This window comes from Cucumis sativus, chromosome 1 (genome assembly GCF_000004075.3).
Source record: "Cucumis sativus cultivar 9930 chromosome 1, Cucumber_9930_V3, whole genome shotgun sequence".
NCBI lineage: Eukaryota > Viridiplantae > Streptophyta > Magnoliopsida > Cucurbitales > Cucurbitaceae > Cucumis > Cucumis sativus.
In genome coordinates this window covers 15684756-15700802 of record NC_026655.2, presented here as the reverse complement: position 1 = coordinate 15700802, position 16047 = coordinate 15684756, and the positions used below count along the sequence as shown (strand labels likewise).

Here is a 16047-nt window from a genome sequence, read left to right as displayed (position 1 = left end):
TTTTATTTTAAAAATTATATTTTGGTAAGTGCAAATTACGTTTTGTTGAAGTAACTACTCGACAAGAAGAAATTTTTTGTTTTGCACTATGAAAATTTTGAAGGGATTAAAAGGGAGAAACTGGAAGCTCCAATCATTTATGTAATTGCTAGAAAACTTTAGAGGTTTAAAGGGGACGAAGCTTTGATGACAATGATTTTCGGCTTTTGGGAAAAAATTAGGATTTTGATAGGTGTTAATTGATTTGATTGTGTTCATAGGGGGGAAAATTAGGGAATAGATATAATCATTGTTTTTTGAGAGTTTGAGCTAATTGAGAGATATTTGTAGTTTGTTAAATAATGGTATTTGGGATGCAAGTTTTTCACTATAGGGACATTTAAGACATTGTTGCAGCAATTTTTTTCTTCATATTTTTCGATTTTGCTATTATATCAATTTAAATTAAAAAATTTCATTTATTCAAAATAAACATTCCATTTTGTTATTCTTTCAGCCAACCCTTAAATGATATGCTATTATAAAGTTATAGTAGTTAGCAATTTTACTCGGAAGTATATAGCATTATTTTTTTAAAAAAATGTAAATATAGCAAAATTTATGATTGATTAATCAATATTTGCTAATGTTAATACCATAGTAGTAAAAAAGAAGAGTTGCATCAAGAGCTTATTTGACATGGATACATGAATTATGCAAAACCTCCCTTATGAACTTGGAACTTGATTGTATGACACATTCTACATAAATTTGTTCACGGTCGCAATAAAATCATAGAAATATACTATAATCTTTAAAATCTATTGGATTGTACAATAATAAGAATAAAAATTCAATAATTTTCATTATCTTTACGAGAAACCAACTATTCGTTCATAATACAATTTTTTTTAATATATTTTTATTTACATTTATTTACTTCTAACCATAAAAATCATAGATACTCTAAATGGTACTCAACAACGCTATAACAATGTGACAATTAAAAAAAATATAGATCGTTATAAACAACTCTTGGGTTTTACATTTTTAGGTAACATGTGGCTATAAAAAAAAATATTAATTTTGTTTCTTCCGTGATCGGTTATTGTTTTGGTAAATTCTTTTTTGTTTCTTATAAAAAAAATGTGATTGTTTAGGTTGGTGAGTGAAGGAAATTTTGCACCACACCCATTTAATGGAATGACTTATGAACAATAAACCAATTTTAGTTATCAAATTTGTGCATAGGTATGAGTAAGGGAGAGTGGATTAATCATAATATCACACACCAACCTCACAACCCTCCTAACCTCTTCTAAGTTTATTGCATCTCGTCTTATATGTTCTTCGATTGATATATATATATATATAGAGAGATCTTGAATGTAAAATAAAATATAGTTGTTTCATACAAAATTTGCAAACATCAAACATTAAGAAAAACTTAAAAGAGGAAACAAAAGACGGCATGGGTGTGATTAAGTATTCAAACTTATTGGTTACCACATTCTTGATGTCATTGCTATCATTTATTATTGAGTCTCGATCTCATGTTGACGTTATTTTTCCTTTGAGGAAGTATGGTAATATTGTGTCTGGTGCTGATGTCACTGAGGTATAAACAAACAATAGAAGTATATATCAAAGTGATGACTTAATAAATTAATTAATTGTTTTTGCTAACTTTTGTAATTTTGTTACTTGTGAAACATAGGCTTTGAAGGATGCATGGAATGACGCATGTGCATCTGTTCGTCCAAGTGCGGTGGTTATTCCAAAGGGAATTTTTAAAGTAAGAGAAGGAGAATTTAAAGGCCCTTGCAAGAGCCCGATTGAAATTCGAGTTCGTGGAACATTGCAGGCTCCAAAACACCCTCATGGAGATAGTTGGATTACTTTTGCATATGTTGATAGAATGACACTATCGGGTGGAGGAGTTTTTGATGGCCAAGGAAAGGCAGGTTGGGAAAAGAATGATTGTCATAAACGTATAGATTGTGCTAACCTCCCTATTGTAAGTTCTATACCTTTTGTTTTCCTATCCATTAACCCCATTCGTCTTTGTTCATTCTAAAGTGATTCGTTAGATTTTGTTCTCTATTATTTTCATTTTTACAATTTGGTAAATGTGTTCTTAATACAAAACAATAATGATTAAAAAAGTAAATATTGAACGGAATTTAACCATAAAAAATTTAGACAAAAGAGCTACTTTTTTTAATAAAAAATAAAGACTAAATAGATGGAGAAAGCTCATAATCTTCATCCCTCCCTAATAGTTTGTGCATGGTTTCTCACTCTATCTCTGACATGACTTATTGACCACATATCAAATGAGCAGAGTTTAAGATTCGACTTCATTACCAATTCAATTGTGAAGAGAATAACATCACTCGATAGCAAAAACTTCCATGTCAACATCCTAGGGTGCAACAACCTCACATTCAAAGGTGTCAACATAATTGCACCAGAAGATAGTCCCAACACAGATGGAATACACATTGGTCGATCAATTGGGATCTCAATCTTAAAATCTCAAATAGCAACAGGAGATGATTGCATCTCACTTGGAGATGGAAGCAAACGAGTGAAAATCACCAATGTGACATGTGGGCCAGGTCATGGAATAAGCATAGGAAGTCTTGGAAAATACACTAATGAAGAACCTGTTGAAGGTGTCATAGTAAAGAATTGCACAATAATGAACACCACTAATGGTGTTAGAATCAAAACATGGCCAGCCTCTCCTAATGCTGGTATTGCCACCGACATGCATTTTTCAGACATTACAATGGTCAACGTTAGCAACCCAATTCTCATAGACCAAGAGTATTGTCCATGGAATCAGTGCAATCGCGAGGTATTAATCACATTCTTAAAACCTTGATTTTGAAATTCTTCATGCATGTTAACTTTACAAATACACGTTCATTTTCACTTTTATTTTTCAGATTCCGTCAAATATTAAGATTAATAACGTGAGCTTCAAGAACATTAGAGGAAGTTCTGCAACTCCCGTGGCAGTCAAACTTATTTGTAGTAGCAACCAGCCATGTGAGGAAGTAAAAGTAGCCAACATTGACCTTGTTTATAATGGAATAAATGGTCCTATTACATCTCAATGCATGAATGTGAAACCAATCGTTTCAGGAATACAAAATCCTTCGATTTGTTCTTCTTCTTATACTACCGCTTCAAAATGATGGACAACCTTACTTAGAATATAACACAACTCCTTTGTCTTTTATTTTTCTTTTGCTTTTTACTTTTTCAAATAAACAAGAGGTTGTAACGTTTGAGACAAGCTTGATAATATGTGTACCCAACATTTATTAATGAAATTTCATGAATAAAATTAATACAAGCAGTAGTCCTAAATTTAGATTCCTTTTTCACTTTCAATAAAATGCCTATATTTGTTAATAAATTTTACCAAATTTTATAAAACATTTTCTTATATATATATAATCGTAATAGACTTACAATATAATAACTATATACGATGGTGCTATTTTATCAATTTAAATTAAATTTTACTATTTGAATAGAGATAACTGCGAGAATAACAAAACTTGGTATAACAAACTTAAAAATAGCAAATCTAAAAAATATTAAGAATTTTGACAAGACTGGTCGTTACATAATTAACTTTAAAATAGCAAATCTAAAAAATATTAAGAATTTTGGCAAAATTGATGGTTACAATTTTTTTTGGATTTTTTTTACTCGTTTATATTGAATAATACGTATGTTTTCGGATACAATATATTTGTCAAATTACACACAATCAAAGTGTATTTGCAAACTACAATAAGCTTTGAAAAATATTAAGCAAGATTTCTCCTATATCCTCTATAATTCATAACAAATTTTTAGATTTTTAGTATTTAAATCAAATTAATTAACATTTATTTATCTAATTCATGTTTAATAAAGATTTCTCCTACAAAATTGCTAAATGAATTTAAACCGTTCCTCATTTATTAGATTTCATAATATTTTGAATTCAAATATTACATCACATCCTTAATAACAAACATAAATTAAACATTTCGTATTATTTATATTTCAAGTTATTTAAAGAAAATTATCAGATAATACATAGTACGTATGGTTAATAGTAATTTAAAAATAAAGTTTTGTCATCACTACAATCGTGCTAATTATGATTATACACTTATTTTGATTGATTTTTATTAAAAAAATAATTTATTGTGCCTCTTGTATCGGATAATTATTTTTCACGTTTTGTTTTTTAATTACGTTAATATTCATATTTATTTTAATTAGAAGTTTTATTTTGTATGTGACGTTTTATTTCCAATCATCATTGTTATGCATGTGTAATCAAGAAGTATAATACATACTCAAAAGAAAGTAGAACGTTGAAAGTATTTTTGGATTTAATATTATTAATTCTTATAGTTTGATGGTCATCTTTTATAATCGTCCGACATTAATAGTAGAGATATTTTAATTATGAAAATCGTCCGACATTAATTTGAATTTGAATATTTGGTTATAACTATCAGAATTACAATCTAAAAAAAATCATGAAAATGGTTGATAGTATTTATTTTAATTATATAATGCTGATGAAGATTAATATACATGTGTGTAAAATAAAAAAGAAAAAGAAAAAAAATTGTAAAATAGAGATGCCCTTAGCTCGGGAATTTGAAAAACATATTTTAAGAGAGCATCCAAAACCCTCCAAATGCCCTCCAAAAATCTTGAGATGTCGCATTGTATAATAATTCAAATGCCCACTTCATAAGAATTTAGGAAGACTGAAATAAACGACCATTTATTCTTTAAAATTTTAGATAACTTGAATCATAGATACTCTAAATTTATTATAAATATGAAAATCGATAGATGTTCAATATCTTTAAATTACCTTTTTTATCTAAAAAAATATTTTTGTTGTTATTTTTGTTTGGTAAGATTTTTCCTCGATAATGTTTTGAATTTATATAATGTTCCAAAAATATCCCTACAACTATTTATTAATATCTAATTAATTTGAACTTACATATGATATTTGTTTTTTTTTAATCAATATGAATTTTTTAAATTAATAATTTTATATTATTTTAAATCTATATGTTATTTTTTTCAACAAAATAATATATCATAATTTAAAATGTTTTATAAAATAAATATTAAGTTAAATTTAAATTTGAATATCAGGTTAAAAATAATTATAAAAATACGATATAACAAAAAAATATATATTTATTTATGTAAAATAAAAAAATATGATACGAGTATCAGGAATCTAAAAACTCATTTTTAAAAAAGTGATCCAAAACTCTCTACATGTTTTTCATTCGAACATTCTAAATTTCCAAATGTCAAACATCTTTCAATACTACAAAACAAACATGATAATATAGATGCTCACTCTATAGAATATAGGAAGCCCATTAAACAAACGACCCTTAATATATAGAAAACCAAACATGAGTATAGAAACACCTACGAGAAAATGTAACAAAACATGTAGTATATTTACTTTAAAAGGTGTGTATAAAAAGTGTTTAAATGAAAGTAATTTTTTAAAAGTCACAACTCATACATACCTTTTAATTCATTTTTTATATTAAACGAACACCAAATGACATGTTAAACAAATATGTTTATTATTTATTATAACATTAAACATACCTGAAAATAGAAAAAGGAAAATATTTTATCTAAACTCCAAACACAAACCTCTTAAACTCACACTAAAATATTCTCCAACCAAAAAACATATAAATTCGACTCCAAAAAACTATAACATAGCTCAACTAACAAATGATATATGAAGTTTGTAGTTCAAATCTCACTCTCTCTATTGTACTTAACAAAAAAACATAAACAAAAGTTCACACGTTATTATAACCAAATTTACTAAACCACAAACCTCTCAAATAACTCCATGTATTAATTTTGCACTTTTGAACACATTTTCCAATTAATTTTGAAATATTAAAGGAAATTTCTAAGTGATTCTGAAACAAATACACAGCTAGAAGTACGGTATATTTTTTGGTAATGGCAATGCCATATCCTCACATCTCCTAAATAAAGTTCAACTAACAAGGCTTGCCCTATTGCCTAATTTGCTAGAAGTTAACATTTGGCTTGCTTGTTAAACCTAGAATGCAACTACAAAAGAGTTTTCATAATAATGGTAATAAGAACAATTTGAGTGTCAAGGAGTTCCTTGATACTGGTAGATATTAAGAAAATGTAGAGTTTTTAAAACAATAATATGAGTACATGAAAGCTTGGCCAAATGATCAGGATGAAACTATGCAATAATGCCCAGAATCATCAGATAAGAAGACCTGTGGCTGTGGGATTTATTCATCAGACACATACGAATGTGATATATACAAAAACTAAGAAAAATTGAACCAAACTTTAACCGATGCCAAGAAATTTCACTCTCCAGAATCTTCATCCAAGGTCAAAATATGAAAATTAGGCACTTCATCAGGGGTTTCTTTTTCAAAACCACAAACATGGACTCAAAACGTTGTACTGTTAGAGGCTAATGGATTAGATCAGCACAGGAGTTTCATCAATATTAACTCATCTACAAATGTAAAACAGCACAACAGAGTAAAAGCAGTTGGTGACTGTAAAGTGTAAACTAACATATTACATTAATAAGAAACTATGAAACATGAATCAATAAACACAGAAGGACTCTGAAAATGAAGGTTTGAATACAAACAATAATAGAAGAATTGCCACAAACCCATGTAAGCAGTTCTTATCACCAATTAGTTTCGACCGAGTGGAAGAGATCTACAAGAATATGTTTCCTTGAAATCTGACTTCCTAGATGAGGTGAATATTGAAGCATAAACTTCTTTGGTAGCATTGGCAGGGACCATGTCTGCTGCTTTAAAACGCTTTACGGCACCATTACTAGTTGCATCCTTTACCTGAGCTCCACCATCTAGCCGCTCTTGCCTTTCAGGCTTAGCAGAAACCTTCTCCAAAGACTTAACTTCAATAGCATGCTTTTTACCAGACAAACGAGATATTGCCAAATCCACACTCACATCTCCATTCATACCCACTTCCCCATTCCTTACTTTCTTTGTCTTCTTCTCCTTTGATTTCGACTTAGACTTCTCTTCCTCCATTCTCTCCCTCATTTCTTCTACCTCCTCCTCGCTCCCATTAATCACAAATTTATCTCTTTCCGCAAACTCAGCATGACAAACAAGGCAGGAAGAAGATTTAACCTCCTTCAAGGCCTTTGCACTCAACACATGTCCACAAGTTCTCAGAGCGAAAAACTTGTACTTACCATTGAACTCAAGACCAGTAACTGGACATTGGTACCGCGGCTCTGAAATAGCATTCCCACGCGATTCTGTACCGGGAATCATCGAAAAATTTATCTTGATCATATCCTTCAGACCCTTGATATGCCCGAATCCTTTTGGCAACTTCTTCTCTAGCAAAGCCTGCACAAGCGATTCCTTATTGAAGACATTTCCAAGCCAATCAATCACACAAGGTTCCCTCAAAGGCTCGTTAGAAAGAGCGCAATTCAACCACTTGGACAGCCTCTGCTCGTTAGGATCGACCTTATCGGGTTTCTTCTCCGCGTACATATTAAGGTAGCAGTCACGCGACTCAGCCCCCGTTGCACCGCCATCGCCACCACCTCCAAGGACCCTGGTTCTTAAGATTAAGGTGGACAAAGGGGGAATTAGAGAAATCGTAGTGGAATCGAGAAGGGGTTTCCCATTGAGGGTAAAGTAGAAAGATGATGCAATCCGTGAAGCGAGTATTTCAGTGAGAAGAGAGAACTTCAGGTCCTCTAGGGTTTTGGCCGGTGTTTGTGGTAGGTTTACGATTTTGGATTCAATCTGTAGGTCGGGAGACTGAAGGAAGATCTGAAAACGGTGTTGATTTTTCGGATGCATTACTTAGGGTTTCGAGAATCGAAAAGGGATGACGAAATTCAGTGGGTACAGTTTTGCGAGATCAAAATAACGACGATTACTGCTGAAATCTGTAAATAGGGTTTCGAACAAAACCAGTAGGAGAATTTTGCGACTGCAAGATGATCGAAGCGCCGAGCAGACCGGGCGGACGTGCGGTGGAAGCGAATGCCTCAGCGACGAACGTTACAAAATGAATTGGGAGAAAACGAGGCCTATAAAATTCCTCTTGTTTCCGATGGAAATATGGAAAACTCAAGGCCCCACGAGAAACAATGGGCTGAACCAATTTGGGCTTTGAAGTTAAAAAGTTGGGCTTGTTTCCGTTATATAAATGAGCTGTCAAGAAGAATAGAGTTTTACTTTGGCAAAATACCATAATTAATTTGAAATTGTTATAATAGCCAAACATACAAATTAGAAAAATAAATAAATGAAACAATTTCTCAAATACCTCTGTCTAATATAAAAAGTACAATTATTTACCTAAATCTAAAATACATTGTAATTGAAATAACACATGCTACATAAAAAAAATTTCACAAAAACATAAATATTAGAAAATTTGTCATTAACGGGAAGCTCCACTTCATGTCTGAAAATTTTAAAATTTATTTCAATGTCTAAAAACTGCAATTCATTCAAAATGAGTAATTGCAAAATTGAGACACATTCAATCAAACAGCTTGGCTCTACAACTATCAAACAGCCCTAGCCGAAAGCTTCAAGTTGAAAAGGGGAGCATCGTTGATATTATAATAAAGATGAAATCATGAAATTATACCATAAAATTCAAAACTTATATGCAAGATACACATCGGTGAGTTCGTCTACTCAAATCGGTGAGTTCTTCATACATTCGAGATTCATTTGAGCTCTTATATCTTGTTTTCAATTAAAAAAATTCTCTTTCACATTGTGTTTATCTCTAGTCAATCTATTTCTTTTCTTTTCTCTAATAAAACCTAAATGAAGAAGATTCAAATAGTTGCAAAAATGTCATTGAGACATAATTAAATCTTAAAATTTAAATTCAAATTGTTATTAAAAATATATATTAAAATTCAAATTCAATTTTTTATTAAAAATTATATATTATGTGTTATTTAATAAATTGTTTAAAATATAACAAATTTGAAAATATTGTATATATATTTGCCATTAGCCTAGCAACAAAATAGCAAATTTAGTTAAAATTTGCATAATACACTTCTTTAATAAAAGAGACTCAATAAATTAATTTCTTTTAATAAAAATCCATCAAAATAAGTGTACAACTTGAAATATAAATTAAAATAACTATGTATTATCTAATAAAATATTTTAAAAAAACTTTGAAATATAAATCTTTTAAAAATAGTGGATTAGTGATTGTTATTATTTTAAGAATTAGATTTCACAATATTTGAATTCAAAATACTATTAAATCTAAGAAAGGTGAAATATTTATTAAACATAAGTTTTATGAATTAAATAAATAAACGTTAACTAATTTGATTTGAATATTAAAAATCCAAAAAATTGTTATGAATTATAGGCATATATTTAGGAAATATTGATAAAATCTTGTCAATTTCGAAAATATCTTAAATTAGTTAATATTTTTCGAAAATTTGCAAATACACTATATGGTATGATATTTGGTCTCATTATTTGTATCATATAAATACAAGTAAAACACGTGTTATCCTACATATGGTATTATTAATGTCGGACGATTATAAAAGATGACCATCAAACTATAAGAATTAATAATATTAAATCTAAAAATACTTTCAACGTTCTACTTTCTTTTGAGTATGTATGATTAGTCAAGTAGTTCAACAAAATTATTCATGATAGGTCTTCTTTTGGAATGATCGAGTAAGTTGGTCTCTAGGGGTCATCATCGGAGTTAGACATAGAGGTGATCGTTGTAGTTGATAGCTAAAGATGGTCTTCACTTGAGTTGGTCATGATAGCAACCGATAAAATTGGTTGTTAAAGTTGGTTTTGCTGGATGATTGTTGTAGGAGCAAGGACAATAGTATTTGTCTAGATGCTTATTGCTAGAGTTGGTCATTGACAAGTAGCACCATTAGAAACATTTAAGGGAAACAAAGTCGGTTAGTGTAACTATTGAGTTGTGAATAATTCCATTGTCCCTTATCTCCCATTATTTGAACACAAGCCCTAAACGCTTAATAGATTACAATATCTCACTAACCTATTTCAGATTTGAGGTCCAAACAACCCCTAGTTTCATTCATGATTGGCTAAATGTCTTAAAATTTTATTCTTTACAAGCTAGTAAATTTAAATAAAACTAGTTTTCTCACAAATAATTTTTGGTCCTTTAATTCTAGAGGAAATTTCACATATAAAAAGAATCTGTAGTAACTATTATATCCAATTATATAAAGTATCATAAAAATCAAATTATATAAAACAAAAATGTGGATTATGTTTTAAGGTTAGTCCCTATAGCTTATCATAAAGTTTTTATGATCCTATTTTATTTTTCTAAATCAACGTATATAGTTTTTATGATCCTATTTTATTTTTCTAAATCAACCTATAATTTATTATAAACTAGAAAATTATTTGAATGAATATAGTTACACACTTTATTTAAAAAGTCAGATAAAACATTTTATTTTAAAAATCAATAGGTATTTATGTTTAATAGATTCATAAATATTTGTGAATATGCAAATAATTTGTACTTTATAATTACATGTTTTTTTTCTTGATTGAGATATTATTTAGGGTTGTTCATCCTTTCACAATATATACAATATACCTACATTTATCATTTAAAACAAAAAAGTTCTTATAACTATTTTAAATCAAGAAGGGATTAAATAGAAAATATTTCTAAAGAGTTGAATTCAACGTATGAGATAGTCAAAAGAATTTGGAACTTTATCTCTCTTGTCTTTTTTATTAATATAGAATGTTAAATTCATTAAACTTTGTATTTAAATCAATAAAAGCTTATTATCAAGCCATGCACAAATTTTAGCAAGTCGTTCATGATCAACAAGAATAATAACATAGAGGCATGATTAATAAAATTGAGATGAGTTCAAGATTCACTATTCTATATCAACCCTAAATTCTCTACTTATGTGTGTAAGTTAAACTCATAGGTTGGTTAAGAATTAAATGTTAGTTGTTGTAATGATTGGTTGAATAAGAGTCGAAGAAAGTGGCTTTAAGTGTTGAAGGTTTGGTGAGGGCGGCAATGATCAAGCATGCTAGGAAAGAAGATAACCTCCAAAGAGGTTAGTTAGGCGCATGACAAGCAAAGGCACGTGAGGAGAGCTTTACGACTAAGGCATGATAAGCGATGAGCTATGCAGCCAAGGGCGCAAGAGGTCTTGTGGTTAGTTAGGTGACAAGATGCTTGAAGGCCACGTGATTAAAAACAAACCTCTAGGCAACAAATGTGGCACACAAGAAAGACTTGGACTAGAGGTTAGTTGGACGTTATGCTTATTGTAAGACTTGGTGAGAGGATTTATGTGATAAGTCGTTAGGCGTTTTGTTAGACCTTAGACGTTCAAGGGGTGGTAGGTGGAGTGGAGAACAAGTGTCCACAACATGCAAAACTCCAAGATTTCGACAAGTAGGAGGTGACAAGGTTGACCGTGTAAAGAGCTTTATAAATAGAACATTTTCAGATTGAATGTGTTTTCAATTTCCTCATGCATTTTCTCTCAACCAGTTGCAAAAGCTCACTAAAGGAGCCTAGTAGACGATGTGAGGTTGTGTCGACAAAGGGGGGGATGCAAGGAAGGTGTTCTTCAAGTTCAAATAAGAGGTAAATGTTAATTTTCGAAGGAATTTAAGCAGTGAAGACTCTTTGAAGGCTACAGAACAGATCACTCAGAGTTTGAAGCTAAAATTTGGAAGTAAGTTAATTAAGACAATTCTATCAAGTTTGTAGAATGAATTATTTCATTTTGAAGGTTGGATAAAAAGATATAAAATTTTGAATTTGAATGTTCAATTCAGACTTGTTCAAGAATTATGGGTTGACATTGAAGGGTGGTTAAGCATTAGGACGCAAGGCACTATTGTTGCACGTGTTTTAAAGGTAAAAGAGGTTATCTAGATGTTTTAGCATGTATGCAACATGACTAGTGCCTAGGCCATACGATAGGTCATGCATGCACAAAGTGTTTAGATGAATGCATGGAATGAGGCACAAGGCTAGGCTACGCAGCCATGCGTGCGCGACTTGTTGAGTGTAAGGCAATCATTGACCAGACATCTTGAAGGCATGTGCACACACATGTGCTGCTTGCCACCCACCAGCAGCCAGAATGCCACGCCACTACTTTTTTTGGGCTGTTTTTATCGAAAACTTTAGGTAACCATGACATATTTTTGGATTAAGGGAATTAATTTAAGATTAAATTATCTTATTTTAGATCAAAAGGAAATTGGAAGGATTTATAGGCCAATGAGTTTGAGCTATTGAGTCGTGAGTGACCCTTCGAACTTTATACTTATTTTAGAAATGTTTAATTGTTTGAAATGACGAATTAGGAAATGTTTTGTGAACGTGAGCATGATTTATTGATTATGTTTATGTGAAACAAACTATTGAGAAATGTTGGTTTGGTAAATGCTTGTTTTAATAGATCTTATCAAAATATTATGATTGAAAGACTTATTTACAAAAGATGAACTTCATATTCATTGTTGGTTTGAAAGCACTTGATATAATTATTGTGAATGTTTTATATATTTTCAAACATGTACCTTGGGCTATGGATTTGGAATTTACGAAATACAGACTCTCAACACTCGTGATGCATTGTCCGAGGTCGAAGAGGTTTGGGATCCTAGGTCTTTTGGGGACACATCATCATATACATTAAGCTTTGAGTTGTATAAGAGGGTGCATTAGCCCTTTGGGGACAACTGCATGAATGTTAGAGGACTGTGGGCACTATTTATGAGAGTTTTGCTGTAACGTGGGACACATGTGATAGAACTAAGACATGTACAGCGGAAAAAAGAATCGAATTTCTACCCTAATTGCCACAATTAACATGTAACCCTAAACTAATCAAGTTAGGGTTTTAGGAAATATTACCTTTGAAGCTTTCAGAAAACTTTGATACCTTCTTGTCAGTTCAAACCGAGACCACCACTAGTACTCAACTATTATCCTCTTGGACAAAGAACCGGGTTGTCGGACCCAATTTGGTGTAGAAAGAAATGGAGATAAAATGGGATTGGAAGGTAGAAAATTTTTCTTTTGTTGAGATGTTGGAGGATAATAAAAAAGGCAAAAGTCTTCAACCATTTGAAAACTCCCCTATTTATAACCTAATTACATGCAAAAATGCATGTAATTAATTTGCCAAATCTCAACACCTAATGTTCCACTAACAATTAGTGGAACTTAGTGGGCTAGGTGTCTATATCTCATATAGCCACATATCCCACTAAGAGTTAGTGGGATTATCCAACAAAATGTTGGATTTTTCCACTAACTTAGTCAAAGGGAAAATGGTCATTAGATATTTCAAGTCAAAAGTCAAACTTTGACTTTTCTTAGTCAAAAGTCAATATTTTGACTTTTTACTATTTTGTCCATCTTGACTAATTCCAACCTCCCGAGCATGAATCTGCATTCATTTTTCCAAAATTCAAATCACATTTGAATATAAGGCCGGTCAAAGTTTGACTTTTCAAAGTCAAAAGTCAAAAGTCAACATTTTGACTTTTTACTATATTTGACCAATTCCATCAATTCCGAGCTTCTTAGTATGAATCCGCATTCATACTTATAGTATGTAAAACATAAAGCTCTATTTCTAATTAGAAGACCGACGACTATATCACTATATTTGTCGGTTTCTTTTTCTTCTCCCAATTCGAACAATTCGACTTATTTCATCACACTGTTCTAAGTTTAATCCATATGAGCTAGCATGGGAACCTAATGGACCTATAGATCATGGGCTCCAACGATTCAAGATTAACTAGCTAAACTCTTTTAGACCGAGTTAATCAACATTCGTTAACTAACGAGTCATTCCACTAAAGTCCCGTAGTTGCACTCCCCTCACTATAGATATATTTGTGTCCATTTGATAAAACCATAATCAGTAAGTTAATCCTTCACAGGTTGCTCGTAACCTTGGCTGGGTCAAAATACCGTTTTACCCCCAAGATTACATCTTGCTCCTTAAGTCCCACTAATCCACTATTGAACAATTGGTTTAAGGTTCAACCTATAAACTTAATCCCTCTCGGGCCAATGAGAGGGTGGGGCCCCTTGTTCAAGACTTGGATTCAGTGCTTAAGAGAACAACCTATCTACTAACCCTAAAGCGGGTAGGAGTGAATTCCATCTTGTACCCTATGTTCCCAGCTATCCACCCGATCTTACCCTTGAAATGGGAGGCTTATTGGGCCAACGCTGATGAGCTGCCCTCACCTATGCAGATCTAAGGATAATATCGTGTGAACAGGAGTTCATAGTTAACTTAGGATTAAGATTAAGTTACCTAGGTCATCAATAATCGAGATAGTCAGTTTTAAACAGTAAACGGTGTTATAACGTAAAAAAGACTAATTCATGGTTTAGTCTTATGTAAACACTTTACATAGGATGCCTCCACTTTCATGTCTCTACATGAACGATTCAGGATCACCTCGTTTGTACTACAAAGTGGGTCGCATCCATAGTTTCTCTAAATAAGGCGCCCAACCTTTATTCATATACTATAGACTATTTAGGCTATATATACTCGAACTTGATCCACGTTTATGTTTACACATAAAGTTCAAGTTTATTCAAAAAATAGCCTTGGAACTTGATTTATTGGATTTAGGATTATAATATTTAATTTCTCAATAACAACTTTATTGAAACAGAATATGCTTACAAACTACGAGTTTTAGGACAAAAAATTCCAACAACATGGTTATTGGCACTACTTGCTTGGAGATTTCTCCACAAACAAACTAGACTATTATCGTGATTTGAAGGTACATGGATTTATGTGATTTATAGAAGATTTCTAGTTATTTATTACAACACATGATTTAGATTTTACGAGGTTTGATATTGCTAGATTTTGTTGAAACAAATATTAATATTTACATTTTACATGCTTTGTTTTTAACATGTTTCCAAATGTCTTGCGAAAGGATAAATATGTTTTATTAAACTATCACTCACTGCGCTCGTTTAGTTCATGCTTTCAAAATCGTTCTGTTTTCTTCCGTCTCCAAATAGCATAAAACTTCCCAAAACTTGAGCGTATGTGTTGACTACTGATGTTGATTCTGATCACACTTAGTACTGGTCGTACATTAGCTTGCTTTTGAGTACAGTGTTCGAGGGTTGAGTCCAGGAGCACTTGTGTTTCCACTGTGTTGTAAATGCTGGTTGTTGATATATACTAAACAAATACTGTGTACCTAGCCTCTGTAAGGCTTTTGTTTATGTATAAAATTTGTCACTAGTTTGGTATAAAAAATCTAGCTTGTAGTTATATGTTTTAGCAAGCTTGTTATTTGGTATGGTGGTTATGACTAGTGTTTGATATTGGGGGAGATCATGTCATTCACTATTTGTCCATCACATTCTATTTTAGGACATTGTGGTTTATCCAGAAGGGAGTATGACAATTGGAATAGTATTTGGGTCTCCCATTGCAAAAATCTAAAAGTAAGTTTTAGGTCTTCTAGTCTCTTACAGATTGAACATAGAAGGTCTTTGGAAGGAAAGTTTCTTTTTCCTCAGGAGTTTATGCGATAATGTTTGTCAACTTTATCTACACAAGATTCTAACAAGAGTTTGTTGGAGAAAGGAACAAAATTTATAGGTATAGTTGGAAGTATGTGTGTCAAAAGAAAAAAAAAAAGAGATATTGATTTTAGAACTTGACATTTTCAAAGAATACAAGGATCTTCAATCACGTTATGTTGCTAAGAAAACGTGATGAATATTAAAAGTGTCTAAAGAACTTATTCTTTAGAGTGGTGTTTCGTAAGTAATTAAAAAATTAGCAAGTTTTTTTTTATTGCAAGAACAAGTAACAATCATTGGAGATTACGAGCTTATCCAAATTTCAAGCTACCTCTGGATTCTTTG

The 16047-nt window shown here is 31.4% G+C and overlaps 2 protein-coding genes across 2 annotated transcripts; one reads left to right on the top strand and one right to left on the bottom strand.

Annotated features, from left to right (window-relative positions):
• The first annotated feature begins 1450 nt into the window (after positions 1–1450).
• LOC105434482 (exopolygalacturonase-like) lies at positions 1451–3185 on the top strand. The gene is made up of 4 exons (XM_031886421.1): positions 1451–1597; positions 1697–1996; positions 2324–2842; positions 2934–3185. The coding sequence occupies exons 1-4, from the start codon at positions 1451–1453 to the stop codon at positions 3183–3185; spliced, it is 1218 nt and encodes a 405-aa protein (XP_031742281.1).
• Positions 3186–6420: 3235 nt separating this feature from the next.
• On the bottom strand, positions 6421–8160 carry LOC101212729 (replication termination factor 2). Its single transcript, XM_011657621.2, has one exon. It carries the CDS (start codon positions 7920–7922, stop codon positions 6762–6764), a length of 1161 nt encoding a protein of 386 aa, XP_011655923.1. The 5' UTR covers positions 7923–8160; the 3' UTR covers positions 6421–6761.
• Between the last annotated feature and the right edge of the window lie 7887 nt (positions 8161–16047).